This window comes from Mirounga leonina, unplaced genomic scaffold, assembly GCF_011800145.1.
Source record: "Mirounga leonina isolate KUSES-001 unplaced genomic scaffold, KU_Mleo_1.0 Mir_104, whole genome shotgun sequence".
NCBI classification, from domain to species: domain Eukaryota; kingdom Metazoa; phylum Chordata; class Mammalia; order Carnivora; family Phocidae; genus Mirounga; species Mirounga leonina.
Window position 1 is genome coordinate 14,821,657 of NW_023270231.1, and position 27,256 is coordinate 14,848,912.

The 27,256-nt window shown below is 49.1% G+C and overlaps 2 protein-coding genes across 3 annotated transcripts in view; one reads left to right on the plus strand and one right to left on the minus strand.

Annotated features, from left to right (window-relative positions):
* Positions 1-27,256, plus strand: part of KCNIP1 (potassium voltage-gated channel interacting protein 1) — a 331,798-nt gene that overhangs the window by 19,029 nt on the left and 285,513 nt on the right. The gene's annotated exons all lie outside the window — the stretch shown is intronic.
* On the minus strand, positions 808-9,966 carry KCNMB1 (potassium calcium-activated channel subfamily M regulatory beta subunit 1). The gene is made up of 4 exons (XM_035014121.1): positions 9,864-9,966; positions 7,594-7,751; positions 5,970-6,141; positions 808-1,836 (listed from the first exon to the last, which is right to left on the minus strand). Exons 2-4 carry the CDS (start codon positions 7,725-7,727, stop codon positions 1,567-1,569), a joined length of 576 nt encoding a protein of 191 aa, XP_034870012.1. The 5' UTR covers positions 7,728-7,751; positions 9,864-9,966; the 3' UTR covers positions 808-1,566.

Here is a 27,256-nt window from a genome sequence, read left to right on the forward strand (position 1 = left end):
CAGGAACCATACTTTGAGAACCGCTGCTCTAGGAAAACTTCTTGGAGTAGTAATGGCAGAGATGATGGCATGCTCCACTTGTGACCTTTTCAAGTGTGAGACAGGCTTCCCTTGCAGGGCCAGTGCCATATACTTACCTGCATTGTAAATTATAAATCCCCATCTATATGGTTCCCTTCCTTCCATAGAGGGTTCTTAAAATTCTATGTTCTCAAAAGCCTGCCTCTGATTGGAGCCCAAGCCCTCCTGAGCCCACTTCCAGGGCTTGGTGACGTGAGGCTCACCCTTCCAAATCCTTCCAAAATAATATCTATCATTGCTTTTGTGATTAAAAACAAGCCCAATGAGGGGCACCTGGGTGGCTTAGTCGGTTAATCGTCTGCCTTTGGCTCAGGTTATGATCCCAGGGTCCTGGGATGGAGCCCCATGTCGAGCTCCCTGCTCAGTGAGGAGCCTGCTTCTCCCTCTCCCTCTGCCCCTACCCCCCACCCCAGCTCGTGCTCACTCTCTCTCTCCCTCTCAAATAAATAAATAAAATCTTTAAAAAAAATGAAGAGAAGCATATTTGTTTAAAAAAAAAAAACGAACAATGAAACCACACCTTCCTACTGCTGAAAATTTAGAAAAGTACCAAAGGTAAAAAGAGCGATGAGAAAGAAAATTAAAATTAACCACCATCACAATCCTCAATCCCACTGTTAATATTTTGATATATTTTAGTGTATTTTCTTTTTTTTTAGTGTATTTTCTTATAGCCTCTTGTGATATATATATACACACATATATATTTTTATTGAGATACTGATATATAACATTACATTAGTTTCAGGTGTACAGCATAATAATTTGATATTCATATATATATTGCAAAATGATCACCACGGTAAGCCTAGTTAATATCTGCCACCATACACAGTTACAAATTTCTTTTCTTGGGATGAGAACCTTTAAGATTTACTCTCTTAGCCACTTTCAACTATGCAATACAGTACAGCTAACCATCGTCACCATGCTGTCCCTCATATCCCCAGGACTTCAGTATTTTGCAACTGGAAGTTTGTACCTATATTTGTTAATATTGGAATAAAAACGTACATAGCACCTAGTGTCCTACAAGCAAATTCTAAATGTTCTCTATACATGGGAGCTGCTGTGATTTTCATTATGGAATTCAAAGAAGGAAGTGAGGTCTGCCAAGGATGGCAAAGCTAGGCCTTCGAGCCGACCACAAGAATGCCGGCACGGAGACGAGCATCCTTGTCGTCTGTGGGCTGGTGGGGGCGCAGCAGGAAGTGGGTTTCAGTCAGCTGAGTGGGGACAGGTAATGGGAAGCGGTCACCAGCCGGCCTTGAGCTCTCTGAAGCACCAGGGAACCCGTGTACATTCTTAGTCAGGAATGACATGACAAAGGGACTTCCCAAAGCCCATGCAGGTAGCAGAGGTTGTTATGGGACGGAGCAGAACAGTGAGAAGGCAGGGGGAGGGGGCAGGGGTACCCAAGTAGGGAGCCAGCTGGCGGCCCACCCAGTCCCCTGCGGCCCCCGCATCTCTGTGGCAAGGATAGGTCTACTTCTGAGCCGCCAGGATGGAAAGGGACTGGTTGATCTTCACCATGGCGATAATGAGGAGACCTCCGGTCAGCAGGAAGGTGGGCCAGAAGAGAGAGAAGAGGAGGGTCTGGGGCCCATAGAGGCGCTGGTACAGGACACTGGTCTCATTCTCCCGACTTGTTGAGAAGCAGTAGAAAATCGGTTTCTTGTGGAATGTGGCCCTGACGTTCTCCACATCAGCCCGGGCCGCTTGGTAGTTCTCCAGGCTGCCTGGGATGTAGGAGCACTGCGGGGGGAAGGCAAGAGCACCCATGAAGTTGGAAATCCTGGTTTCTCTGGGAGAAATGAGGGGCCGGCATGAAGTAAAGAAAAGTGTTGGCTTTGGAGTTGGGCTTCCAGGTGGGAGTGAGGTCTGTTGAAAGCTTGGCAGGCTGTGCACTACCTGGTTCTAGAGGGTTCCTTCACAGTGTCACGTGTGAGGCGGGTGGCCCAGGAGCTGCTCACCCGGAGGCAGGGGCCCAGCTGGAGTTCTGGCTATAGAACCTTGGGCAAATTGCTTACTTACCTTTCTCAGCCTTGCTGTCTTCTCTCTTGAAGGGGTTAAGAGCAGTATGTCTTTCAAAGGATGTTATTAAAGATGGACTTCAAACTTAACTAACCAATGGGTGACACAGACCAAGTGGGCTCCATATTCGGATTCGGGGCAGAGGTCATACCCTCAGTTTCCCACAGGGCGTGTGCACATAATGTCCACAGGTAAAGTGGGTGAAGGAAGAAGATGGTAAGAGCCAGCTGACACTCGCCTTGTGCCATGGAGGACAGTCAGGGACTGGGCGGGCCTGGTGAAATGGAGAGAGCCAGAAGCATCCAGACTGGCAATCTTCACTCCATCTAGACGATGGATGCCATGCAATCCAGGAGACCTACTGTAGCCAGGCCTCCGACATTTCAAGAAAAGCCAGAAAGCCAAATTTTAAGGTGAACTCCCACAATTTTAAAATATTGGCAAAAATGTGAATTGCAAACCCTTTGAGGTCTAGCTCTGTGTGAGTGAAACAAAAGATATTGGCAAGCCAGTATGTGACACTGGGATTCAAAGGAAGGAGAGAACACGTTTGAAAGAACTTACACAGGTAAAGCATAGAACACACTTAATTCGCACACCGATTGTTGTTATTGGGAGCCTCTGGGTTGGTCAGGTGAAGTCCAGTTAGAAAGCTCTGCAGAGGAAAACTCTGCACAGTGGGGAGACCCTGGTTTTATCTCTGTTCTGTGCCGGGAGGTCTGAAGGTTTTTATGTGAGGCTCTGGAAGGTTCTACAAGGTGGGTCCCCCACAGCACCTGCAGCAGACTAGCTGGAGGGCTGGCCAGAGCACGGGTTCCTACTCACTCTGAATTGTTGAGGGTGGACCCAGCAAACAAGTGACTCCTTCATGCATAGTAGTTTGAGACCACTGGCCTGGGACAGTCATGTCCGAGATCAAAATGTGGAGTGTTGAGCCGGCTTCTCCCCAGGCCTCGGTTACTCCCTGGATTTGAAAGAGACCCTGTCCCCAGGAGGCCTGCCCTGACAGTACTCATCCAGCAGTAAAGAAGATGGTTGCATCACGGTCCTGACAGCCTGGGGATGGGGGAGCTGTGTCCAGAGCCGGTTCCCAGCCAGCCAGGGAGCAGCCAAGGCTGGGGAGAGCTGCCTCCAAGGAATCTGACATTCAAAGTTGTTGGGCACTGCAGGGTCCCAGGAGCAGCTGAATTCAGAATTCCGCGCGGAGAGGACCTCGCCTATCTCCCCAGTGCCTCTGACTATGACCTTGGGTAACCGACCCCTTTGAGCAAAGGTGTGGCTGTGGAGCCAGAGAGACCTGGACTCAGCCACCAGGTCCAAGTTGTGTGACTTTGGTGGGTGCCACCACCTCTCTGAGTCTTATAAATTAGGTCTGTGAGGGTAGCTACCCGGATGACTTGTCATGGAGACGGGACTGGAAGGTGCGCTGCAGAAGCTGACCCGGGGTGCAGTGCAGTAGGGAGATGCTAGCAACCTCAGGGTCAGGCAGGCAGCTTGCAAGCCAGCCCGCTCCCGGTCCCTCTCACACCAGTGATCGCTTCGGCTTGACTTTGGAAATTTACTTCTTGCTCCTCGGGAGAAATCAGCAGCCATCAAATGCCAAAGAAGAAGCAGGAGACCTGGTAGGAGCTGATTCAGGGGGATTTGGGGGCTCTACCCCCATCTGGTGGGGCTGAGTCATGCTAGTGTTGACAGAACAGGTCTGGCCCCCTTGCACTGTCCAAACCCACTTCTCTGTGACCCCCCCCAACACCGTCAGTAATCCCAATGTGCACCCGCGGCACCTTGCCCTTCCCATCCCATCAGCTACCAAACTGACCATCGGCAACCATCCCTACTGCAGGCCCAGTCTCCATCCTGGCTGTTGGCCATGGCTCCAGCCCTCCGCCTGGGAACTTCACACTCCTCTGTACCACTCTGATCATGCACCAGGCCCACAGACCCTTTAAACACTGGTTGCTCACAGAAGTAATTCTAAACCTCAGACTCCCCTGGAAAGTCCAGAGATGGTGTAGAAACCCAGTTTTGTTCAGTCCCCAGATGGTTCCAGTGCATGGCCAGAGTTGAGCAGGGCTAGCTTGCCCAGTCACATTTTAATTCCATAATTCGGTAGTCCTTGCAGAGATGACGGGAACACAGCTTGTACGTTGCCAGAATATCATTAGCACTTCCCTTCTTTACGGTTCTTTATGGTCTCCTTGAATTTAAATTCCTGGGATCCAGTAGAACCTTCCCCTGGGGGAAATGCTGTGGGAAATGGTGGATCAGTTAGGAGCCACTTATGACTTGACTCCCTGCTACAATCAGCACCATGAGCGTTCTTCGGAGTGAACTTGTTCCAGATAAAGCTCTGGCCTTCTGATGGAATCGCAAAGGAACTTCGAGTGTTCCGAGCCCAGGTTGGTGAGAGACCCGTCCTGGTGGGATCAGAGAGTGCTGACTGCCTTGGCGTTCGCTCTTCCTACGCTTGCTGCTCAGGCAGATCACCCCCACTTCTCATGAGGTTGAACCAGTGTGGCTTTTGGTAAAACGGTGGTTGTAGATAAGCTTAACTCTTCCCCCAATTCCCTTCCTCATGCTGGACTTTCAAAGCTTTAAAAAAAATTCCGATTGAACAGGAACGCCTAACTCCATGCTTTGTGGGACGGCTTCCTCCACCTGCTTCCCTCACGGTGCTGGGCTGTGTTTTGCCCTGGGATTCAACACATACTTCTCCTGGCCTACTGCATTGTGTCTGCTGTCTCACTCAGACATCCTTAAAGACTATTGTTTGAGCAAAAAAAAATCTGTAAAGTGTTTGCTACAATCTTTTTTTTAAATATGGGAGTGAATTATTATCCATAACTTGTAGCATTCTTCGTTAAGGTTTTGCTTCTCTCAGAAAAACAAACAAAAACCTACCACAGACCAAAAGCTTTCTGCTTCCATAATTGGGTCGTGTGGAGCCCACCTGTGCAGCCTCCCTGCACCCCACTGCACCCTGTGTTGGTGACGGAAGCACCCCTCCCAGTCCCGTCTCTTCTAGGCCCTTCCTCCCGCCGCGCCCGGGTCTCTGCCCTCCCCTCACCAGGCAGGCAGCCCTCGTGTTTCCGGGTATCTAACAAAGCCTGACCCAAACGCTTTTCGGACACCCTCACCTGGCTGTTGGCTGGAAAAAGTCACTCCCGCCTTTAACCGCATGATTTTGTCTGTTCCTCTCTGTGGCACTGATCCCTCCCCACTAGATATTATTTCTCACATGAGCTCTCTCCTCCTGAGTCCAGAGCTCCTCACACAGGACGTGCTCAGTGACTACTGGATGAATAAGTAAATGAGGGAATGGATACGGCCAACTTGTATTTCTGGAAGAAAGGACAGGATGGGGGTCTGGGGGGGCGGTGTGGAGAGGTAGTGATGGGAAAATCTCCCAAGCACTGGCCTCCAGAGATTGCTTCAGCCCCAGGCCTCTGGTTTCACTGAGGGGGGGCCAGTCTAAGGGATTCTTCTCCGTGGGGTCAGCTCTGGGTCTGGCCTCTCATTTGACTCACCCTATAGAAGTGCCTGCCATCCACCTGACATGGAGCCCAGCACACCACACAGCCTCTGAGTCCATCAGAGCACTTCGGCAAAGGTGGCATCCGGGTCATACAACACTTAGTGGCACGGTGGGGATTCAAACCCAGGTCTCTCTGACTCCAACCCAGAGCTGCTGAGTCTGGCTGGACCTCATACCAGCTGTGGACCCTTGTCAAGTAGGTTCGGTTTTCTCAGCCTCCACTCCCCAGAGCAGGGATGGGGATTCAGTTGGGAAGAGGCCCACACACCTGCCAGGGCCAAGGGGACACGTGCCCATCCCCCCCACCCCCAGTCAGTACCTGCTGGTTCTGGTCCCGAGTGTCCTCTGTGTGGTACAGCACAGCCCACCGGCCCACAGCTGACACGTTGACCCACAGGCACGGGTACTGGGGTACCTTCTTGCCCTCCAGTTCTTGCTGCTCCCTGATGTTGGTCTCAATCAGATGGCACATGGATTTCTGGGTCCACACGCTGGGGAGACCATGCACACACATACATATCTCAGAACCTGGGCGGCACAGAGCACCAGGTTTCAACCCCTTTAGAGACCTAGGGCTGGGATCCTCATCTTGCCATAAGCATCCAGCACTGAAGGAGTATGACCCCAGAGCCGCTGGACCCAAGAAAAGAACCATAGAATCAGAATATCAATGCTTATTAGCCTCTTAGACATCATCTACGTAAATGGTTCTCACACTGGCTGCTGACCCAAAACCCTGGGGAACTTTTGAAAAGGTTCCCATGTCCAAGCCACACCCCAGAAGGGTTGAATCAGAATTTCTAAGGTGGGCGATGCTCAGGCCCTGATATGTTCTTAAAAGCTCCCTGCCTTGGTTCTGCTAAATAGCCCGACCCTGAGACCCCTTATCCATACCATCCTCACCTTGCAGGGGGTGGGAGGAAAAGCTCAGAGAGCTCAAGTGACTTTTCTGAAGGCACACAGGACCTGAGAGCAGGTCTGATGAGCTTCAGAATCTGTGTCTTTTCCCCAAAAAAGAATAGATGCAGAAGGGGCTTGATTTGTGCCAGGGTAGGGAAGTGGGTGGGGATGGTGCGTAACCAGCAGATAACGGGTCACAGGCATACAGCAGCTCTGAACAGAGCCTCCCTTGGGTAAGATTCCAACCTGGAATCACTCCAGGGTTATAAAAAGTGAGGAAGAAGCAGGCCCAGGAGAGGCTAACAGGCTCATCAACACATCAGCAAATCAATTGTGACTCATCTCGCATCTATCAGGCAGGACACACAGTGGCAGATGGAGGGGCTGTCAGCAGCTGGAACAAGCCCCGAGGCGAGGGTCGGAGACTTCTCAAAAAACAGGTTGAGAGAACTGAGCACATTTGCTCCAAATAAAGAATGGATCAGGAACGTCACAGCTTTCCCTTCAAAAGCTCAAGTGGTTGACTGTCAGGGAGCAAGAAACATTCTCTGAGATTCCAGAAAAGAGCTCTACGGGAGCAGTGTTGACTCAGTGTAGACATTTCCTACTTCTCAGAAAAGCCCCCAAATGAAATGGTATACACAATGAGGTCCTGAGCTCCCCGTCCCTTGAGATATTCAACAGGAGGCTAGACGCCCACCTGGCCACGAGGTTTCAGAGGGGAAGTCCAACTGTGCAGACAAGCTATGAAAATCTATAGCCTCCAATTTCTCCTGGGATCAAACTCACACTGGGGCATTTGCTCTGAGCCTTTGCTGCTTCTTGTGAGAAGGGCCTCCTACGTCTGCTACCCCCAAGCCCCAGAAACCCAGGTGAGCGGCGTCCAGTCAGGCACTCGAACCCTTCACCCTCAGAATGATGTCCAGCCCTTCCTGCCTGGTGTGAAGTCAAGGGGAGGGGTAGGAAGAAGGCTGGGGTTCCTGGTAGACCAGACCCGTAGGAGAGTGGCTGGAGGATGAGGGCAGGCGGGGAGAGTTCCGTACCTTTTCTGGTAGAGGGGCAGCATGGTCGTGCCCAGGATATAGTAGGCGATGACGGCGCACAGCACCATGGCCACACCCAGGCAAAGGGCCCGGGTCTCTCCCCGCTTCTGGGCCATCACCAGCTTCTTCCCCATGTCCACTGCAAGCTGTGGTCATTTCTAGAGCCACAGAGGTGAACAGACAGGAGATCAGCACAGGCGACGAGTAACCCACAGAAGGGGGGACAGGTAAGAGGGGAGGGTGCTCAGTGATCAACGTTACCTCTAGTTTGCTATGGAGCTTTGCAACTTTGACCCCGTGTAAACCTCCCATCAACTCTGAGAGGCAAGTGTTATCATCCCCATTCTACAGTTGAAGGATGTGTGGTTCAGAGAGGTAGCGTGACTTGTCCAAGGCCACACAGTATGTGATAGGTTCAGTACTGGCCCCCAAGAGGTCTCAGCCCTGGAATCTGTGAGTGGTACTTTACATGGCAAAGACCTTAATTTAAGGATCCTGAGATGGGGAGATTATCCTGGATTATCCATGTAGACCCTAAATGTGATCACAAGGGTCCTTACAAGAATGAGGCAAAGGGAGATGATGAGACACAGAAGAGGAGAAGGTGATATGACCAGGGAGGAGAGACTGGAGCGAGGTAGCCACATGCCAGGAAGTATGAGCCGCCACCAGAAGCCAGAGGAGACAAGGAACAGTGGATTGTCCTCTCAGCCTCTGCGTAGAGTGAGCCCTGCCGACACCTTGATTTCAGCCCTACCGACACCTCGCTGGCTTCCAGAACTACATGAGAGGAGATTTCTGTTATCTGGGACTCCCAAGTTTGTGGTGATTTGTTACAGCAACAATAGAAAAGGAATACAGGAGATAAATGAACACAGTGGGCAGTAAGGGTGGGACATCTGAGCACTTTCTCCTAGGACACTCGTCTCAGAAAAACCTGGAGCATTTCCCAGTTAACAAACAATCCTCAGGCTAGGCTGGCTGGGCTGGGGGCAGCAAGCAGAGAAGGGGCAGTGGAGCCCCCATCCAGCTAGGTGGGCTGAGTTCTTTCCTGGAGCATGGGGTGCACCCGAGGGCTGCCCTTGGCACGTGCCCTACCTTTCAGGCCCCTCAGTCCTCCCAGCCCCGGGCACACTAGATGCTGGGAAGGCAGGAGGAGAGGAGAGGGGAGGAGAGGAAAGGTTCCCCTGTCACAGAGAAGTCTGAACCCTGCCGCTTGCTCAGACCCCACCTGTCTGTAATGCTCTGGGGACATAGTTGCCTACACCGAGTGAGTGGCTTTGCAGAGTCATGATCAATGCTCCTAAAACCTCACAGGATAAAAGAATGGGGTGAGGATATGGGTATGGATACAGGATTTAACAACCACAGTGAGAGCCTTCAGGCAGGAGGAAGGGTACGCACTGCTGATGTCCCCTGAGGCCTGGACAGGAAGAAAGGGACTGTAGCTCTAATAGGAGGGATTTCAGTTAGACTCCAAGAAGAACTTCCCGATTTTGAGAGTTGCTGAGTATCTCTGAACTTTTTGGCTCTTATCTTCCGTTTAGAAAAGTCACTCAACATCTGGGGTGGATTTAGGGAAGATGGAGAAAGGTGAAAGAAGATAGGACCTGGCATTTGGGTTGACATTCTTTTCCTTAGAAGGACAGAGCACAGAGTACAGTGTTCAAGGGTTTGATAGAGTGTGGGGCAGGGAGGATTCTGAGGTCAGCAGATCTGGGATCAAATCCTGACTTCGCCACATAGCAACGGTGTGGCTGTTAAACGAGAACAATAGTATGTGCTTCATTCAGAGAGTTCTGACAAACATCAAGTGACATACCAAATATCACATATTGATCCTGTGTCTGGCCCAACGCCAGCTCTCAGTAAATATTGGCTGTTACTATTAACAAAGGGAATCCCGAAGGTTTGGAGCAATAGTCCCCAGTGCTCTTGCTGAGCCTATTTTTGTCCCACCCGTCCCCTGGGGACAAGGGCCAGGACTGGGTCCTGCTGTCCAGCCTGCTGCCCTCTGGCTGCTCTGGAAGCTGGGACCTGAGTGCGAGGACACTGAGCTACTCGAGTGACCCAGCCATGGAGCAGGCTACCAGACCGCGGGCCCAAACATCAGCAGGTCTAGTCTTGGCTGAGCCCCTCTGGAGCCCAGAATCGTGATGGGCTTCCCTAGGAAGCGAGTTCCCGCTGCCAGCTTCCCTCCTCCAAGATCTCCCCTCTAGCTCCAGGCTTTGGAGAAACCACTGCCCAAGTGCTCTGGACGCAGTACTCACAGTTTCTGGTGCCCCGGAGTCTTCAGCAGGCAGAGACTTTTGGCCTGGCCCCCAGCCCCCACCCCAAAAGAGGCTGCCTGAGCTGCAGCAGGAAGCTTGGGCTCCCAGCCCATCTCTGGGAAAGCGGCCTTTGGTCCCCATCTGGGACAAGCCTCCATGCCCAAACATGGTCAAGTCTGAGCACACAGCCCCGGGACACAAACTCCAGAAAGTCGATTCCAAGCCCAGGAGACAAGGGCAGCTATTCCCCAGGCCCCCACACCTGCAATTTCCAGGGTCTGTAGGAAACAGATTTTGAACAACAAAAGACTGAGCAAAACTGAGAAGCCGGGAAAGACCATCCTGGTACAATTAGAGACATTTCTTCATCACTCAGTCTCTGGGCTGGCAGAGAAGCCAGGAATAGGAAATGATTTTCCTTTTGTTGACACGAGGGAGGGAGGAGGAGTTAGAGCTCCAAGGGGTTGGGCTTATCAGTTACTAGGGGGCTGGCATATTCCCACAGGAGCATCCAAACCCTCCTGAGCCTTTGGCACTTACATGCTGTATGACCCTGGGCAGGTCACGGCACCTCTCTGAGCCTCAATTTTCTCAACTACGTTATTGGGATTTTTTTAAACTAATTTTGCTGAGGGTAATGATGAGTGTTAGGGATAACAGAGATTTGAGGCAGAGGAAGAGAAACCCACCTTTTAAAGCCCAGCCAAGGAGAAGCTAAAAGCAGGGAGGCCTCCACAGCTGCTCCAGCCAGCCAGGTCCAGGGACAGCCTGCTTCGCCAAGCGGCCTCCCAGAGACTGTCGAAGTAGTTTGGGGTCATGGGCAGAGATTTGTTCCTCTCAATATGGCAAGTGAGCAGCAAGGGGGTCTCTTAAGGCCTTAGACCTCGCAGGTAGATCGACAATGAGGGACACAGGGCCTGGAATGAGTCCCCAGAGAAATGGTTTTCCAAGATGGTCCTTGGCCCATCCAGGAGCCAGAGAGTCCTTCTGGGAACCATGAACTAATGCAAAAATGCCAGTCTTTCCTCCTGCTCCCCTGGGGGAGAGAGACACTGTGTGCGAAACAGAAGCATTTTTAAGTAGGACCAAAGGGCTACTTGTTCATAATTGACTGAATGAGTGATTAAGGATTACACATTTAGAATTTATAAGCAAACATTAGCATTCTTCACAAGGTACTTTTCCTCTCGGAAGATAGAAACAGGCAAGGAATGGGGACTGTAAGCTCTTCTGCACAAAAGTGAGCCCCCCTCCTAAATGCTGGGACAAGCTCTGTTCTCAAGGGGATGTGGAGAAAAACTCAGGTCCCTAGCTGGCTGTGGGGCGATAGGTGAAGGGCAAGGAAATAACAATGCTACAACAATAAAGATTAGTGCTCTGCATTAACACAGGCTGTTAGAAATCACAAATACCTTTCCAACTCCAAACTTTCAACACCCTAACGTAATAAGCACTGCTGGCCCATAATAACCTATTCAGGTAGAGATTTTTCTACCCATTTTATAGATGGAGTAACTGAGGTTCAGAGAGGTTAAATAAAGTGCCCGAGGGAAGTTACATTGTATCTCTGAATCTCAGTCTGTCTTTTTCTAGAATAGAGATAGTTATACCTAACCCCTCAGTGTTTTTGAAAAATAAGAGATCACCTAAGCAGATGGGCAGGTTGTATTTTCCAAAGTTGGCCACGCCAACATGCATCCCATCCACATGCTCGCCTTTCAGTGTGATATCAACACTCCTCCATCAAGAAGGGCATCTGTGTCCTTCGACCTTGGCAGAGCTCTGTGACCACCTTACCAATAGAATGTGGTGGAAGTGGCACTGTGTGATTTCCAAAGCTAATTCATAAACAGTGATACAGCTTTCACTGGGCGCCCTCTCTCGCGACACTTCCCTCGGAGCCAGCCACCATATCATGTGGGAGCCAAGAGGCCACACGCAGGTGCTCCAGCTGACAGCCCCAGCTCGGTTCTCAGCCAACAACCAGCATCCCCCAGTGACATGTGAGGAAAGGAGCTTGCAGATGACTCCAGCCCCCACCTTCACGGCCCCCAGCTGAGACCTCAGACATCATGGAGCAGAGACCAGCCACCCTGCTCACACTCTCTGAATTCTCCATCTACAAAATCCGTGAGCAAATTAAATGGTTGTTGTATGCCACTATATTTTGAGGGAATTTGTTCTGCAGCCCCAGTAACTGGAATATACTGTAAGTGATTTAAAAGTGAAACTTACTGTTGCTGGTGATTGGGGTAGTGTTAAACCAGTGAGGATGAAAAAGCCGGAGATGGCTGTATGGAGTGTTATGGGGGAGCTTTAGAAATGCTCTCTATATTCTTATCTCAGGTTGCTCCCTGCTGCACAAATGGAATAGAAGGACAGTGTTACAAGAGGGAATTTTCATTTACCGAGCAACTACTAAGTGCCAGAGCATGAGCCACGTCCATATGTAAATACATATACATATATACGTGCATACATACACAATATGCATATATACCTGTATGTACACACGTATGCATACACACAGTGCACACATGTATGTGCACGCACGTATATACACTATGTGTATGGCATATACGGGTATGCATGTACACTGACACATATACATACATATACATGTGTGCACATGCATACACATGCATACACATGCATTCACATGTATGTGTGCATCTGCAGGCACATGCATGCACTCACCTATATATATGCACATGCACACAATGTACACACATGCATACACACGCATGTGAATATACACACTTACACATACACATGTGTAAGTATGTGTGTACACGTACACACGTATGCATACACAAACGTACACACAGATCCATTCCCCTCAGCCGTCCTCACAAAAGGTCTTGTTTCTGTGATTTGCCCAAGGTCGCTCCCCCGTCACGTGATGCGATGGAGCCTGCTGGGAGCCTGTGCTTGCTGAATCCACAGCCCATCGCCGTCCCTCCGTGACTCCCTGAGGCCCAGTCTGCAAGAGAACCAGTGTTTTTTCATGAGTCTGCTTCAGTGGCTGTGCAAGCCCTTCTCCTCAGTCTATAGCCCTTTCTGGATTGTGCATCCACTTATTTATTTAAACCCTTTTGAATCAGTATCTACTCTCTGCCACCACTTGGGATAATAAGTCCCAGAAATCAAATTGGCAACCGTGTCCTGAGCCCGGGCTGAGGGTGTGAGTCGCCCTCTGTCCCAACGAAGCCACTTGCTCACAGACACTCGAAGACCAACCGTGCAGGGGCTCTGAGTACGTCCCTGTGCTGCGGTGGATCCCGGTGGGGAAGGGACGATGTGGATTTTTAAAACCACAAATAGGCATAACGGAAAAATAACAGGATATATTTTCAGGGAGAGAGAGTCATAAAAGACAGAGGAAATCACTGTGAAAGATTTTTCAATGCAGTTGAGAAGACAAATGTCCATATTTGAATTAAATGGCAAGACTGGACATGACGAGGAACACGACAGGGCCGCCCCCTCTTGAGTGAAGGGAAGCCTCCCGCCTTTCTCGTCAGACTCTTCCAGCCGTGTTTTGCTTCCCCTCATATTTCTTACTTAGTGACAAGGTATTTTAGCCTGCTGTATTGTTAACATAATTGTAAGCAGCTTCAAATCCTTTTTGAAACAAAGAAGAGCATAAATAAATAAAGAGCACTGCTATCCATCTGTGCGGTAAGATCATTTTCTTACGCCTCTTCCTAACGGCAAAATCATCCATGCTCACCGTGGAAAAGTTGTACCACAGACAAGTGCAGGGAGAAGATGAGGCGCAGTGATAACCCCGCCACTTGGAAGGAATTGCTGGTCAGGGGGCGTGGGTGTCCTTGCAGACACTCATAAGAGGATGCATGCATTCTCTCCGTCCAGAGGGCAATTCCCTGTGTCCCCACCTGCTAGGGAGCTCTTCCTCTTCCCTGGGACTCGGTCCTGGGGTCCTCACCTCACCTCCTCGCCTCCTGGGCCAGGTCAGTGCTGTGATTTAACTTTCTCAGAGCACCGTGTGCAACTCCTTCAGAACACTCCTTGTTCTTGTAACGTTATGTTTATTCATGTACATTCCTCATTCACGGGTCTCCCCACTGGAGTGTAAGCTCCCTGAGGTCTGGGGCAAGAACTCTTCTTATTCAGTGTCACATCTCTAGATAAACAGAGAATCTTGGGGATTTGCTGTGGTTTGTGGTTTAGTTTGAAAAACAGTCTTTTGCTTTTTTAAAAAATATTCACCATCTTACCCATTTTTAAGTGTACAGTTTGGGAATGGTAACTATACTGACACTGTTGCTCAACAGATCTCCAGAACTTTGTCATCTTGCAAAACTGAAACTCTGTACCCATTAAACAACAACTCCCCATCTGTCCTTCCTCCTTGGCAGCCACCATCTATGGTCTGTTTCTCTGGGTCTGACTACTTTAGATGCCTCGTATAAATAGAATCATACCATAATAGCCCTTTCGTGTCAGGCTATTTCACTCAGCATAATGTCCTCAAGGTTCATCCATGTCATACCATTTCACCGGAAAAAAACCTCTTGCTCCTTAATGTAATAGAATATTGTAATCATTTCCCCATACTAGAAAATATTTTTTAAAAGTTTGCACAGTACTGTTTTATATGGGTAAGCCGTAGTATATTTAACTGAAGCCATGTTGTTGAATATTTAGGAATGGTGCTTCTTTGCTTATTAGCGGAGCTCAGAGTCTCCTCTGCTGGCCGGCGGTCTGTTCCACCCATCCCCACCCTCATACCCATCATTGTTCTGGAACTGACAGGTATGGCGGAATTGGATTTATAAGGACACAGTTTGGGGACCAGAACCTGGGGATGAAGATGACAGAACCATAGAAGTGAAAGATGGCAGCAGGATATAGTTTCCTAGCCCAGTCCAGGACTGATTTGAGCCTTGAGGAGAGAGGGAGAGACAAGGCAGAGGGAATAGGTCAGGCTGATGGAGCTGTTTTCACACCACAGTCTTTGGGACTCAGACTCTGGGGTGATGAGAACAAAGGGCTCACGGTGATGCTGGGGCCCTGGGCAGTAGCCCCCTAATAAGGGAATCTGCATCATCACTTATGGCAACTGCAGCAGAGGCCCCAGCCCGACATATCCCTGCACCAGTCAGGGTCTTGCAAGAAGGGCAGGGCTGGCGATGTGCTGAACTGGCTCACACCAGCTTCATGAGAGCGCACGCCGGCCAGTTGTTAAATCCCTGCGAGCTCGAAATCGGCCACAAGGGGAGTGAAATCTACAAACACTGCAAATCGGGGCTTTTGCTTTTAGAGAGCCGGCTTCCCAGCACACCACTTTAGAGGGCACACTCAAACTGGGAAAATCGAGGAGGCTTTAGGAACTATTGACAATGGTGTGGGCAGGTTGTAGGGAAGCACAGGGAATGGCAGAGCACCCAGGGGACTAGCCATGCTGGATTGAGGGATGAGGGAAGGGAGCTGTGTCTAGCATCAGAAAGAAAGTCTCCTTGAGCGGGGGTACCTCCAGCCTGGGACCCTCAGTGGCTGAGCTGGGGAATGAAGAGCTGACTTCACTGTCCAGGGACCCTTCTTCTGGTCTCCTGAACCCCATTTGCTGAATCCAACTGGTAGAGAGGAGCCTGTTGCTCTAGTCCTTATGGTCAGCCTGCAGAGAAGAGTCTAAAGCCAGGTGGGGAGTGGGTCTGGGGGGACACCTAAGAAGGTATGAGTCCATCTCCTCGAGGTGGCTTTTGGGCTGGAGAACCAACAAGCAGATCAGAGCAAAGGGCACTTGAGCACATGAGGGAATCTCTGCAAACCCCAGAAATATCTGTGTAGCTATGAGCTGTACCTCTGAGCCCAAATGTTTGTCTATCAAAATAAATGTTGCTCATTTGTAGCCTCCAGCTGATGAGAGCTGAGAAAGTTCGGGTGACATAAACAGTGCTGCATTAAATATTCCTTGCAATTTTTGCCCATTCCGTTTCCCTAGAATAAAGACCAGACAGCTGAGCAAAACTTCCAGAGCAAGGGATTTCTACATTTTTCAGATTTTGATACTTATTGGATACTTTTTTCTATAACATTGATACCAACTGACAAATGTGTGTCCACGGCCTGTATATAGAGTGGCTGATTCCACATATATTCACCAGTCCTGGACTCGATCAAATTTAGGAATTGTTACCTATTGGCTAGATGAAAAAAATTCAGTCCCAGTTTTAATTTGCTTTGCTTAAATTACCAGCAAGGATTGAACAGTTCTTCATATGTTTAGGTGCAAAATATTTTATTTGTGCCCAATTTTTTTTTAAAGTTCAAAGGAAGAAAATCTATGAAAACAATTCATACCGTGCCCGGCACATAGGAAGCACTTGGCTTAGCATTCATTCTTAAACTCATTCAGTGCGTGTTCATGGCATGTCTAATGTATGTGATCAGGAGTGAACAAGAAGCCCTTGCTCTGGACATGTTTGACTCTGGCAAGATTCAGGGCCCCAATCTGCATTAGCTGATCTTAGTGGTACCTGTCAGAGGTGGTCCAAGGACTGAAGGACATTCCCTTGCCCTCCCCCTTCCACCTCCCTGTGTGGTGGGGACTCCAAAGCTGCAAACAGAGTAGTCCTACTCCTTTGCTGAGTCATAGAATATCCCTCCAAGGGCCTTAGAGATCATGTAGGTTGACAGTTTTCTTGGTGTGTCAGATTTTCTATTCACAAACTAATAGAGACAAGTTGTAGAGAATCTGATAAGCACAGAAAACTAAAAGGAAGCAATCAAAGTCCTACATCCCAAGGAAACCACTGTCAAAGTAATGATGTTTAGAATATATTCTTTTATTATTATTATTATTATTATTAGAGAGAGAGGGAGGGCACAGGGAGAGAGAGAGAATCTTAAGCAGACTCCATGCCCAGTGTAGAGCTGGAGGAGAGCTCCATATCACACCCTGAGATCGAGACCTGAGCCGAAATCAAGAGTTGGACGCTTAACTGACCGAGCCACCCAGGCACCCCTAGAATATATTCTAAAGACAAATGCAAACGCTTTCTAAAAATAAATTTAGGAATATTCTGTATAAATTCAAGGGTTTGTTATTATTAGCTATCCTCCAGTGATAATCTCTGAACATCAGTCTTTGCTTACCTCTCTGATTTTTTTCTTCCAATAGATTTCTAAAAGCAAGAATCAGAGTCAAAGGATATTAGCCTTTTTAAGGCTTCAACCCCCTCACTTTTCCTAGAAGCATAAGATCTGCTTTTCCTGGAAGCATAGGATCCAATAAGATGCGAACTTCCCTTCCACTGGTGAGCTATCTGAGCCCGGAGAGGTGAAGTGACTTACCCAAAGCCACACAGCTTTAATGGTGCAGGGATTGGGATTCAGACACTTCCCTACAGCCTCTCAGAGTGTCAGAACCTAGGCTGGAGCCCATGTCCACTGACCCCCAGGCAGTGTTCTCGCCCTACTCCTCTTCTATAGACGATTTCTCTACCTGTAACTAGAGCTCTCAACTCGCAGGCACTACCATGTGGCAGGCACTGTGCTAAGTACTGGGAACATAGCATCTCATTTGATCCTGACCCTATGAAGTAGGTACTGTGATTGCCCTCGTTTTCCAGGTGGACGGACTTGTCCAAGGTCACAGTGCTGGTGACATACGGAGCTGAGACTCCCACCCTTCCAGGCTGTGAGGATGGAAACTTGAGCTGTCCAGATACAGGAGCCATGAGTGGCATGCGGCTTTTGAGAGCTTGAAAAGTGGCTAATGTGAGTGGATAACTGAATTTTTAAAATTTTATTTCATGTTAATTAACTTAAACAGCCACACGTGACTGGTGGACAGTCTACAAAGCCATAAACCGTTTGGCCACTCTGCTGCCCCCGCATTGCCTTGCCTTTGGCTACCTCACAGCTATTCTCCACAAGTCTGGAAAGGCTCTCCGGGCCTGCAGCCTCTCCTCAGCCCAGGGAGGAGCCCGGCCTGGCCTTCCTGAAGCTCCTCTCCAAGTCTGTGACTCAGTCTGAGTCAGGACCCGTGGGGTGGGGGTGGGGTGGGGGGAGCGTGGGGAGGGGGAAGGCCACACCTTGCTCCTGACACTGGCCCCCCGGGCTGCCCGTAGGGGGCTGGGCCCCCAGCAGGTGCCTCCTGCAGGCATTTTAAAAAAGAGGCGCTGCAGAGAAAGGCTTATTAATCCGCCTTGTTGCATGTTAATAAATATGTATATTTGTGATCCACAAATAATAAGAAGCTCAAGGTCTCCACTGACTCTAAGTGCAAATACCTTTATGAGATTCACCAGAGCCATTTCTGGGAGTTAACAAGATAGATTTGAACTGTCTCTGCCCTCAGGGGACACAATCTCCCAGAAGACCCTGTCTCTAAGGAGCAAACTGTAGAAGCGCTCAGGGTGATTTTTTAATTCACCCTGTACTGAGTGCCTTCTTCATGCCCGGCACCTAGCTAGGCCCGGGACATACCTCACTGTTCGTTTTCTAGGGTTTCTAGGGTGGCTTAAAGCCATCGAAATTTATTCTCTCACAGTTCTGGAGGCCAGAGGTCTGAAATTAAGAGGCTGCCAGGGCCACGGTCCCTACGAAGTTTCTCAGAGGGGATTCTTCCTTGTCTCTCGCAGCTTTGGGTGGCCCCGGGCCTTCCCGGGCTTGTGGCTGTGTCACTCCACTCTCTGCCTCTGTCTTTGCACGGTCTTCTCCTCTTCTGTGTCTCCTGGTCTGTCTTACAAAGACAGTTACCATTGGATTTGGAGTCCTCCCAGGTAATCCGGGATGATCTCAAAATCCTTAATTACATCTGCAAAGACCTTTTTTTCTAATAAGGCCAGATTCACAGGTTCCAGGGATTTGGACATGAACAAATCTTTTCTCAGACAGGTGGAGAGGGGAGTGGGCAGGGATGAGACCCCACTAAATACCCACCTTATTTGTCTGCATGACAACGCTGAGAGGCAGGGGAATTAGGATGGATTGACTGCTGCAACAATCTCAAGATTTTATTGGCTCTCCCCAGGAACAGTGCAGTTCTCATTTGTGGGGAGTCCAGAATGTACGCTTCTGGTCAGGTAGCTCCCCTCTAGGTGGTTGCGCGTGGAATCAGGCTCCTTCATCTTATGGCTCCACTGTTTTGTGGCCTTGAGATAACCCCGGAATTATCTAGCCAAGTAGACTGGAAGGAGGGAGCGGGTGCAGAGAGAAAATGAGAGTGATTGATACTTAACCACCTTGGCCTAGAAGTGACAGGCATGACTTACCTTCACATTCCATTTGTGAGGACCAGTCCTGTGGTCCCACCCAGGTGCAAGGGAGTCTGGGAAATGTAGTCCTGGATGAGCCTCTACGTCTCAGCATGAATTGGGTGGGGGATCAAACTTTGTTGGTCAGCTGGCTGTGACTGCCACAGGATCATTCATTCACTTATTCCTCATTCATATAATTCATTCTTTCACTTATTTTTCAGAAGAGGAATTTGATGCTCAGAAGAGTTAACTGATTTGACTAAAGTCACAGAGCATTTAAGTCATAATTCAGTCAATATTTATTAAGGGTCATCTGGATTAGGTGCCCCTCCTTCAGGTGGGCCTGTTCTAACTTTGAACTTTGCACACCGTGTTACTTATCTGTGTGTGTGCCAAGAATAAGACTGATCAGATTTATCTACACGGGCCTCCCTGTTCCTTCCCCACCCCCGGGCATTCAGTCCTTTGTCCTCCGCTCTCAGATTCTCTTTCCCTCCTCCTGCCGGTCCCTCTAGAGAATGGGGGGAGCGAGCGGGCTCTAGAGAGGGAGGAGGCAGAGACATAACACAGAGCTGAGAGCTGGAATGGGAGGGGGTGGCAGAAAGAGAGAAAATCCTCGTGGGCCAGGTGTCCTAGAAAATTTTCTCCGGTTTGACATGTGAGGGGTTTTGGAGCTGTTTCAGTTAGGAAAAATTCAGGAGCAAAGGAAAAATAGGAGACGTGTAACTGCGAACGATGAGTGTTATTCACTTTCATGCATTCAAAGGAAAGCAGTGATTTTCTTTTTAATTTGTTTGAATTTCTTTTGTTTGCTGCATTACACTTCTAGACTACAGCTCCTGTAGTCTAGGGAGGGAGGGAATGGACTCCAGGTAGCGTGACTACAGCTCCCCTTTACTCCAGTCAGACCCCTTCATTCTCAAAAACAACCCAGCTTAAACAGTAGGTTATGTGGCCACACTTTGGCGTTTGAGTGGGTAGGTGTCCCCGTAAGACCAAGGACTCCCCTAGGAGACTATGTCTGGTTCATCTCTAAATGTCCAGGCCTAGCTCAGGCCTTGAAGTTCAGTCAGTGCCAAGGAATAGATGCAGGAGCCAGGGAGAGCAGAGCTGTAATTTGGGTCCAGGCCTTTATTTTCCAAATGCCAGGCTCACCTCCTATGCCAACGCTGGTTCTGGAGCTCTCCAAACACAGTGAAACAGTTAAAAAGTAATAGGGGTGTGGGACTGCCTGCCCTGTATGGACAGTGAACACATTAGGGATTCAGGGACGGGAGCTACTGAAAACACCAAGAACAGTTCCCACGCTTCCCACTTCAGAGCCTCTGGGAGAGAGGTCGAGTCCCAGGAACAGCCCTCCAAAACCCACCATCCTGGCCTGACCTGGAGGACACAGCTCAAGCCTACCCCACTCCCCCGTATCCGTGGTACACAGACTGAGGAGGTCACCTCTCAAAACATGAACATGCCAGAGATTTGAATTAGAACTCTTCAGAGAAGGAAATTCATCTCCTATTTTCACTTTTTTAAATGTGAAATTTTTTAAATGTGAAATTTTTCATCGTAAATAGCTTAAAATAGTCTTAAAATTTTGAAACAAATAATCTTTTCAAAAATGATCTGTAATCCCATCATTTAATCAATCTAGTCTCTGCATTTTGGAAACTTTTCCTCCAGGATTTTTTTCCCCATTGTAAGTGGCCTTTCTGTACCTAGTGATACTCATAGGCAGATGTATCAGTTATCCACTGCTGCGTAACAAACTATCCCCAAATTTAGCAACAATGGTTCATGACCTCAGCTGGGCCCACTTATGTACTCAGTTGGCCTTAGAAGGCCTCACCCATGTCCCGTGATTTGCTGGCTATCAGCTAAGGTGACGTGGGGTGACTAGGGTGACAAGGGGTTTCTTAGCTGACTAGATGAGCCTGTTCTCATGGTGCTGGTCCCAAGAGCAGTGAGAGAAGCAAAAGCTCCAAATCCTCCCAAGGTTCAGGCTTGGCATTTGTGCCATGTCACTTACACCATGTTCTATTAGTCCAAGCTGGTCACAAGCCTGACCCAGATTCAAGAGGGGAAGGAAAGATGACCTCATGGTAGGGGAATCTACAAAATACTGTGGTCATTTTTGCAACCTACCATGATTATATAAAGTTTTGTACTCTTCTGCTTTTTCACTTATTATTGTATTATAATCATCTTCTCTTATTAATACACAGTCTTCATGACATTATTTTTACTGCCTGCATAATGGTTAGAAGGTGGATAGATTACAGTTTACTTAACTGTCTCCCACCTGTTGAACATAAAGATTACTTCCAGTTATAAATAAGGCCGCACAGAACATCTTTATGCAGGTAGCTATTTCTGTCATTTTGTTGTTGTTGTTGTTTTTAAAGATTTTATTTATTTATTTGACAGAGAGAGACACAGCAAGAGAGGGAACACAAGCAGGGGGAGTGGGAGAGGGAGAAGCAGGCTTCCCTCTGAGCAGGGAGCCCAATGTGGGGCTCGATCCCAGGACCCCGAGATCATGACCTGAGCTGAAGGCAGACGCTTAATGGCTGAGCCACCCAGGCGCCCCTATTTCTGTCATTTTGATTGTTGCCTTGGAATACGCTCCCAGAAATAGAGCCAAAAAAGGATATTTTTTTTTATTATTATTGATACATACTGTCCAGTTATACTGCAAAGAAGTGCTGTTATGCTTCCAACCCCAAGAAGACAGGTTTTCAACAGCAATCCGTATGCCAGCCTTCCTGTGGGCACCTGGCTTCCCATGGATCTTCTTGCTTTCCGGTGCACTAGGTCAGGGAGCTGGGATAAAGCACAGGCTGGGCAGGGCCTTCCTTGGGCAACGTTAGGTTAGCATCTGTGCTCAGTGTCTGAGGGTCTGCCTTGGGGTGGACAACAACTAATTCAGATCCCTACAATCTCTTACCTCTTGTCTGTCAGAGCCTGGATTGTACGTCTCCTGGACCAGCAATTCTAACCATCTGTACCACTTGCACCTGAGCTGGGGAGCAGGTGCAACCCCAGACAGGCTCCTGTGTTGGGCTGGCTATGGCAACCCCTCCCATGGCTGCGTGCAAAGTCCTTGCTCAACCGTGACTCCAGGTGATCCTCATGGAAACCCACGTGACTGGCAACACTGAAGTTGGTCCCACTTCCGGATGGAGACTCAGGGCTCATCCCCATTTCCCTGTGCTTAACCTCCTAGTGCGGACACCCTCTTCCACTTCCTCAAAACTTATTTGCCTCCTCTGCTATTTCCTCAGTTCCTGTGCTTTTAAAATACCAAATGATCAGATAAAGGATTATGTTTGTGTTGACTATGCTTTCCTCTAAGATAACAGACTTACAGCTACATGGAAGACTTCTGAAATGGATGGCATAATCTGTGGGAAATATTGGATACCATGATCAGCGAATTGGTGGAAGAGAGATTTGGGGTATGTTCATGGAAAATCACAGATGGGTGGGTCTAGATGTTGAAAGAGCTCCATGGAGCCCGAAGGGACTGGCCTTTGGAATGAAGCAGGGAGGAGCAGTTTGGAGAGGCTGTGTGCATCACGTGTGAGCTCAGAGGCTTGGAGTTTGCAAACCCTGGTTCCAATCTCCACTCTACCCATTCGTGGCCCTGTAAACATAGCCACATTATTTCGTCTCTCTGTGCCTTAGTTTTCCATCTGTAAAATAGACATAATAATCCATAAGGGTGATTGTGAGGATTTGGGTAATAAGTGCAGTAATAATAATTGTACATACTGAGATTTGAAAAAAAGTGATTTGGACACAAAGAGGCATGTGGCTTATTCAAAGTTGCCTTGGCTGGGACTTGTTCAGCGGGGACCAGGACAAACAAGGTGGCCCTCATATCCAAAGAAGCCTCCTCTGTCTCCTCCCATAGCATCTTTCTCTACTTCCTCTTGGCCCCAGCTTGGAGAAGACACACTCCCTCTTAGGCTCCTTCCATCTTCTGAGGACTGTAGCCAGAAGGATCCTGACACAAAAAGGACCTTCCTCCCTGCCTAGAGCTTGGAAAACCCCAGGCTTTCCTCATTGCTGAGGTCCAAAGCCAGAAAGGAGAGAAGGCCACATGCCCAAGCCTGTGCCATGATCCTCTGTAGGGAGTGACAGCAGAAGATCTCAGGGCTTGGAGACCCCAAGTAAAAACCCCAAATGATGTGAGGCCATCAACTTATTCCCCTGAGCCTCAGCACAATTTTAAATAATTCATTTGTTAGCTTTTCAAGACAAAACGCCCATGTTGCTCTCCTTTTGCTCATGAGATATCCAGCCTATGAAACAAACAGTTGATAGAATCCTCAGAGCAAGGTAGAGCCTGGAGATGAATCTGAGGGGCTGAAGCTGAGGGGCAGCCTGGGGTCTCAGGGTATGTCTGGTGGACAGTCAGTGCAAATGGGAGGAATATGTATAGATCCAAGAAAGGGTAGGAATTAGAAAGAAAGTAAGCGGATACCTGCATGACTGATACCTCCATTTTCCTTGTACTCATGAGTGCAATCAAAAAATTATTAAAAAAAAAAAAAATCCCACCTAGGAGGTTGGACAGGTATCATCTCCCTTGAACAGGTAGAAAAGAGAGGTCCAATGAGGTGACGAGGCCTCCAGCTCACAAGTGACAGAGCCAGACCCAAATCCGCACCATCCAACCCTGACCCAGGGCTCTTTCCTAACAGTGTGCTCCATGCCAGGCACTCTACTCTTTCCTTTACCACCTCCACAACAACTTTGCCATAGGTACTGTGATTATTCCCATTTTACAGACGATAAAGCTGAGTTTAGCTCTGGAGACTAACTTGCCCAAGGTCACACAGTCAGGAAGGTTGTGGCAGGGATATGGACTCAGTGTGGCCTCTTCAGAGCCTTGGATCTTAAACTCCACACCACATCTCCACTGTCTGCAGGGTGAGATCCATATGGACATGGTCCTGCATGACCTGGGCCTTTTCAATGCCCTATTCTCTACCCCAACATCTAGGTTACTATTACTGATTTTGTTCACCTCCCTCTATCCTTCAGGCCTTGGCTTAAAAGCTACTTCCTCCAGGAAGCCGTCTCTGACCACTTCCCAGCCAGGAAGGCCACCTTCTTCTGGGCTCTCCTAGCACCCACATTTCCTCTGCCATAGCCATGCCTGGCCTGTGCTGAAACTGCTGATTTTAAGGTCTCCATGATAGACTGTGAGGTCTCAAGGGCAGGGGTCATGACCACTTGCTCCCTGCCCTCAGCATTTGGCTGAATGGCGGTGGGGAAATATGTCCCAAGAACATCCTCCACCTGTTCCCTGCAGGCCCCCTTCATAATGGGGTGCCAGGCAGGACACAGTCCCTGGGGCCGGAGGCAGCCCTTTTCTGTGTCCCAGCACCCACCCCACCCGACTCCTGCCTCTCTTTCCCCCCTCTTGCCCAGATTTCAAGATGCACTTCCCAGTTGCTTCTCCCAATGTCTCTTTGGCCACCCGAGCTCTGAGGCACCCTCTCCTCCATCCCACGATGTCCAAAGACTTTTCTAAGGAACACCAGTCCCACATAAGGTATTTCCTTGGCCCAAAGTCTTGGGAAAACCCTGCCTAATAACACATTTCTTTGATTTCCACATATTAATACTTTGGAAATCAGCACATGTCTTACATTTGATATATATCATATATGAAAGTGTTTATTTCCTAGGAGAGTAGTTATTGCATAAATGGTTCATCTTAGAATTAATGGCACCTTGTGATCAAGGAAATGCAGCATGGAGAGCCTGGTGCAGATTGGGAGAGGAAGAGTCCCAAGAAGTCCTGTGGTAAAGCAACAACATTGGCATTGCTTAGCCCACTGCTTCACAAATGAAAGCTGAGCCCTGAATATGCTTTGGGAGATGTATTAACACTTCACGGGGAACTACGTCCTATACAATGCACTTTGAAAGCACTCCCTTTCAGTGATACTTACAATGGATGGAATCTATTTCACGATCCCGCTTGTGTTATTTCTGTCATTATCATCTACTTACTAATCTTGCCATCTCACCTAGACCTCGTGCTTCCTGAGGGCAGGGCGTACATCACTGAGCTTGCTGACAGGCTGCATGCCGACTCCCCCCAGGTTCCGTATGCCTGCTCGGGAGCAGCGGATTGGGGATATAAATGACACGGCTGCTCGGAACACTCATCCTCGGCAGGGGAGGGTGCGTGACTTCCTGCCGTGGCACCTGACTCAGGGCGGTAGCCCTTCAAAGGGGTGGGTTCTGTTGATCACACTTTGTTCAGCTGTGTGACTTAAGGCAAGTTGCTTAATCATTCTGAGTCCCCATTTCCCCATCTGTAAATGGGGAGAATTACAGTTTCTAGCTTCTGAGGTTGCTTGAGGGAGGTAATATGAGTAGAGCACTTAGAACAACTCCTGAGATAAGAACTGCAGGCTAGCTGCTGTTGTCCTTTTGTCCTTACTTGTTATCATGAAATCCCCCAGTAGTCCATGGTGGGCAGGATTCACTAGAGGAGGAAACTGGGTGATGGAAGGAGATTATTTTTATTGGCTGGAGCAGAACTGCTTACAGAAGAGTCATGGGCCTGTGGGGGCCTCCACGAGAGAGGCCAGGCCCATCAGAGGGGATGTACTTCTTGGGCTCTGAGGTGTGAGGGCATTCCTTACTCCTCAGAGAATCTCCTGGCCTCTGCCAGACCCTCGTCTGTAATCGGCTTTTGTCAAGTGCCGAGTGAGCTCCCTGTGATGTCACTCCATAGGAGCGAGGGTGTGAGCAGAATTGTCCTGCATCCTAAACTTGGAGGGTAGAGAACACCCTGTCAGAACTACATGTATCCCTAGCTGCTCCCCCAGGCTCTGCAATGTGTGTCAGACAAGGAGGAAGTGGTCACAATCCAAGAGTCTTGTTTTATTTTTGGTAGTTCTTATTGGGGCACAGGGAATGGTATTTTAAATGTTCTCTGGCTTATTGAAGAATGTTTTCTTGGCTGTTGCCACAGCCCTTGTCAAAAGTCTCAGTTGAAAAGAAAAATAAGCACAGAAAAAGAGAAGCAGAGCAAAGATTCATTCAGCCTGTGGGTCTCCGCGTGAGTGTTTTACATAAAAGGGAAGGCGATAGGGCAGAGTTCTGGAAATGTTTTATTCCCAGAGCACCTGGGCTCTGGAAGGCCGGGAGCCTCTCCTCACTAACAGCACCAACTCCCCTGGGTGCACAGGAGCAAGACCTGAACCTGTTTCTCCAGGTGAGGGGCCGCAGGCCTGGGGGGCAGGAGGGATGGCTGGTGTGAAAGACAGATTGTAGAGAGTGAGATACCCTCACAGCTGAAGAGCTGGGGGAGCACAATAGGGAGACTCTGTTCTAGGCACCCAACAAGGACAACTCGGCTCATCCTCAGACTGAGCACGGCTGGTGAGTAATGTACCCAAAGTCACAAGGGCAGTGAGAGGCGGGTCTGGGACAGAAACCCTGGTCTGTCTGATGCTCAACACTGTGCCTCTCCTTGTCTGCCATGTCATCTCCTGAAACTGAAATCTCAAACTGGACAGCGTCCTTCCATAACCCCCATTGTCTGAGAGTGGGTTCCTAACCTACACAAATCCATACAGAGACTTGCCTAGGACCTGCCTTCAGGAGCTTCAGATCCCAAAGACTTGCTCTCGGGGCTTAGTCCTGGGGCCTCAACACATTCATGAACGCTCCTACCAGTCGCTCTTAGCAAACCAACAAGACCGAGCTACTTTTCCATCCCCAGCTATGCCCTCAGCTCCGGTGACTCAGGCACAGAAGAGCCCCCATGAGTCAGCTCAGCAGAGGCAGGGTTGTAGTGGAGTTTTGCACACAGACTCCAGAGCCAGTCTGGGTTCAGATCCCACTTCTGCCACCAGAGCCACCATGGTGGTTTGTACCCTATGCAAGGGCTTCGGTCCAAGATGGCAAGGGGGGCTGGCACCCAGTGCTCCTATCACCAAGCCGTGGCCACGGGGCCACCACCCAGAGAACAGGGTGTCTTACACGAGTTCCAGAAGGGAGCCACGTGTGCTAACCACGGCTGTCTGCTGTTTAGAGCTAGGTTGTTTGTTTGGGTGAGCTGCATACCTTCGTTGTGCCTCAGTATGTTCACCTGAAAATGGAAAAAATAATGTATTTCTCAAATGTGTGAGGGTT

Coding starts and splice junctions, on each gene's coding strand:
- KCNMB1 (XM_035014121.1), bottom strand. CDS start 7,727: ATGGGGAAGAAGCTGGTGATGGCCCAGAAGCGGGGAGAGACCCGGGCC. Junction 6,142..7,593: donor CTGCCCCTCTACCAGAAAAG/GTACGGAACTCT, acceptor TGGTCTCCCCAG/CGTGTGGACCCAGAAATCCA. Junction 1,837..5,969: donor CTCGGGACCAGAACCAGCAG/GTACTGACTGGG, acceptor TTCCCCCCGCAG/TGCTCCTACATCCCAGGCAG.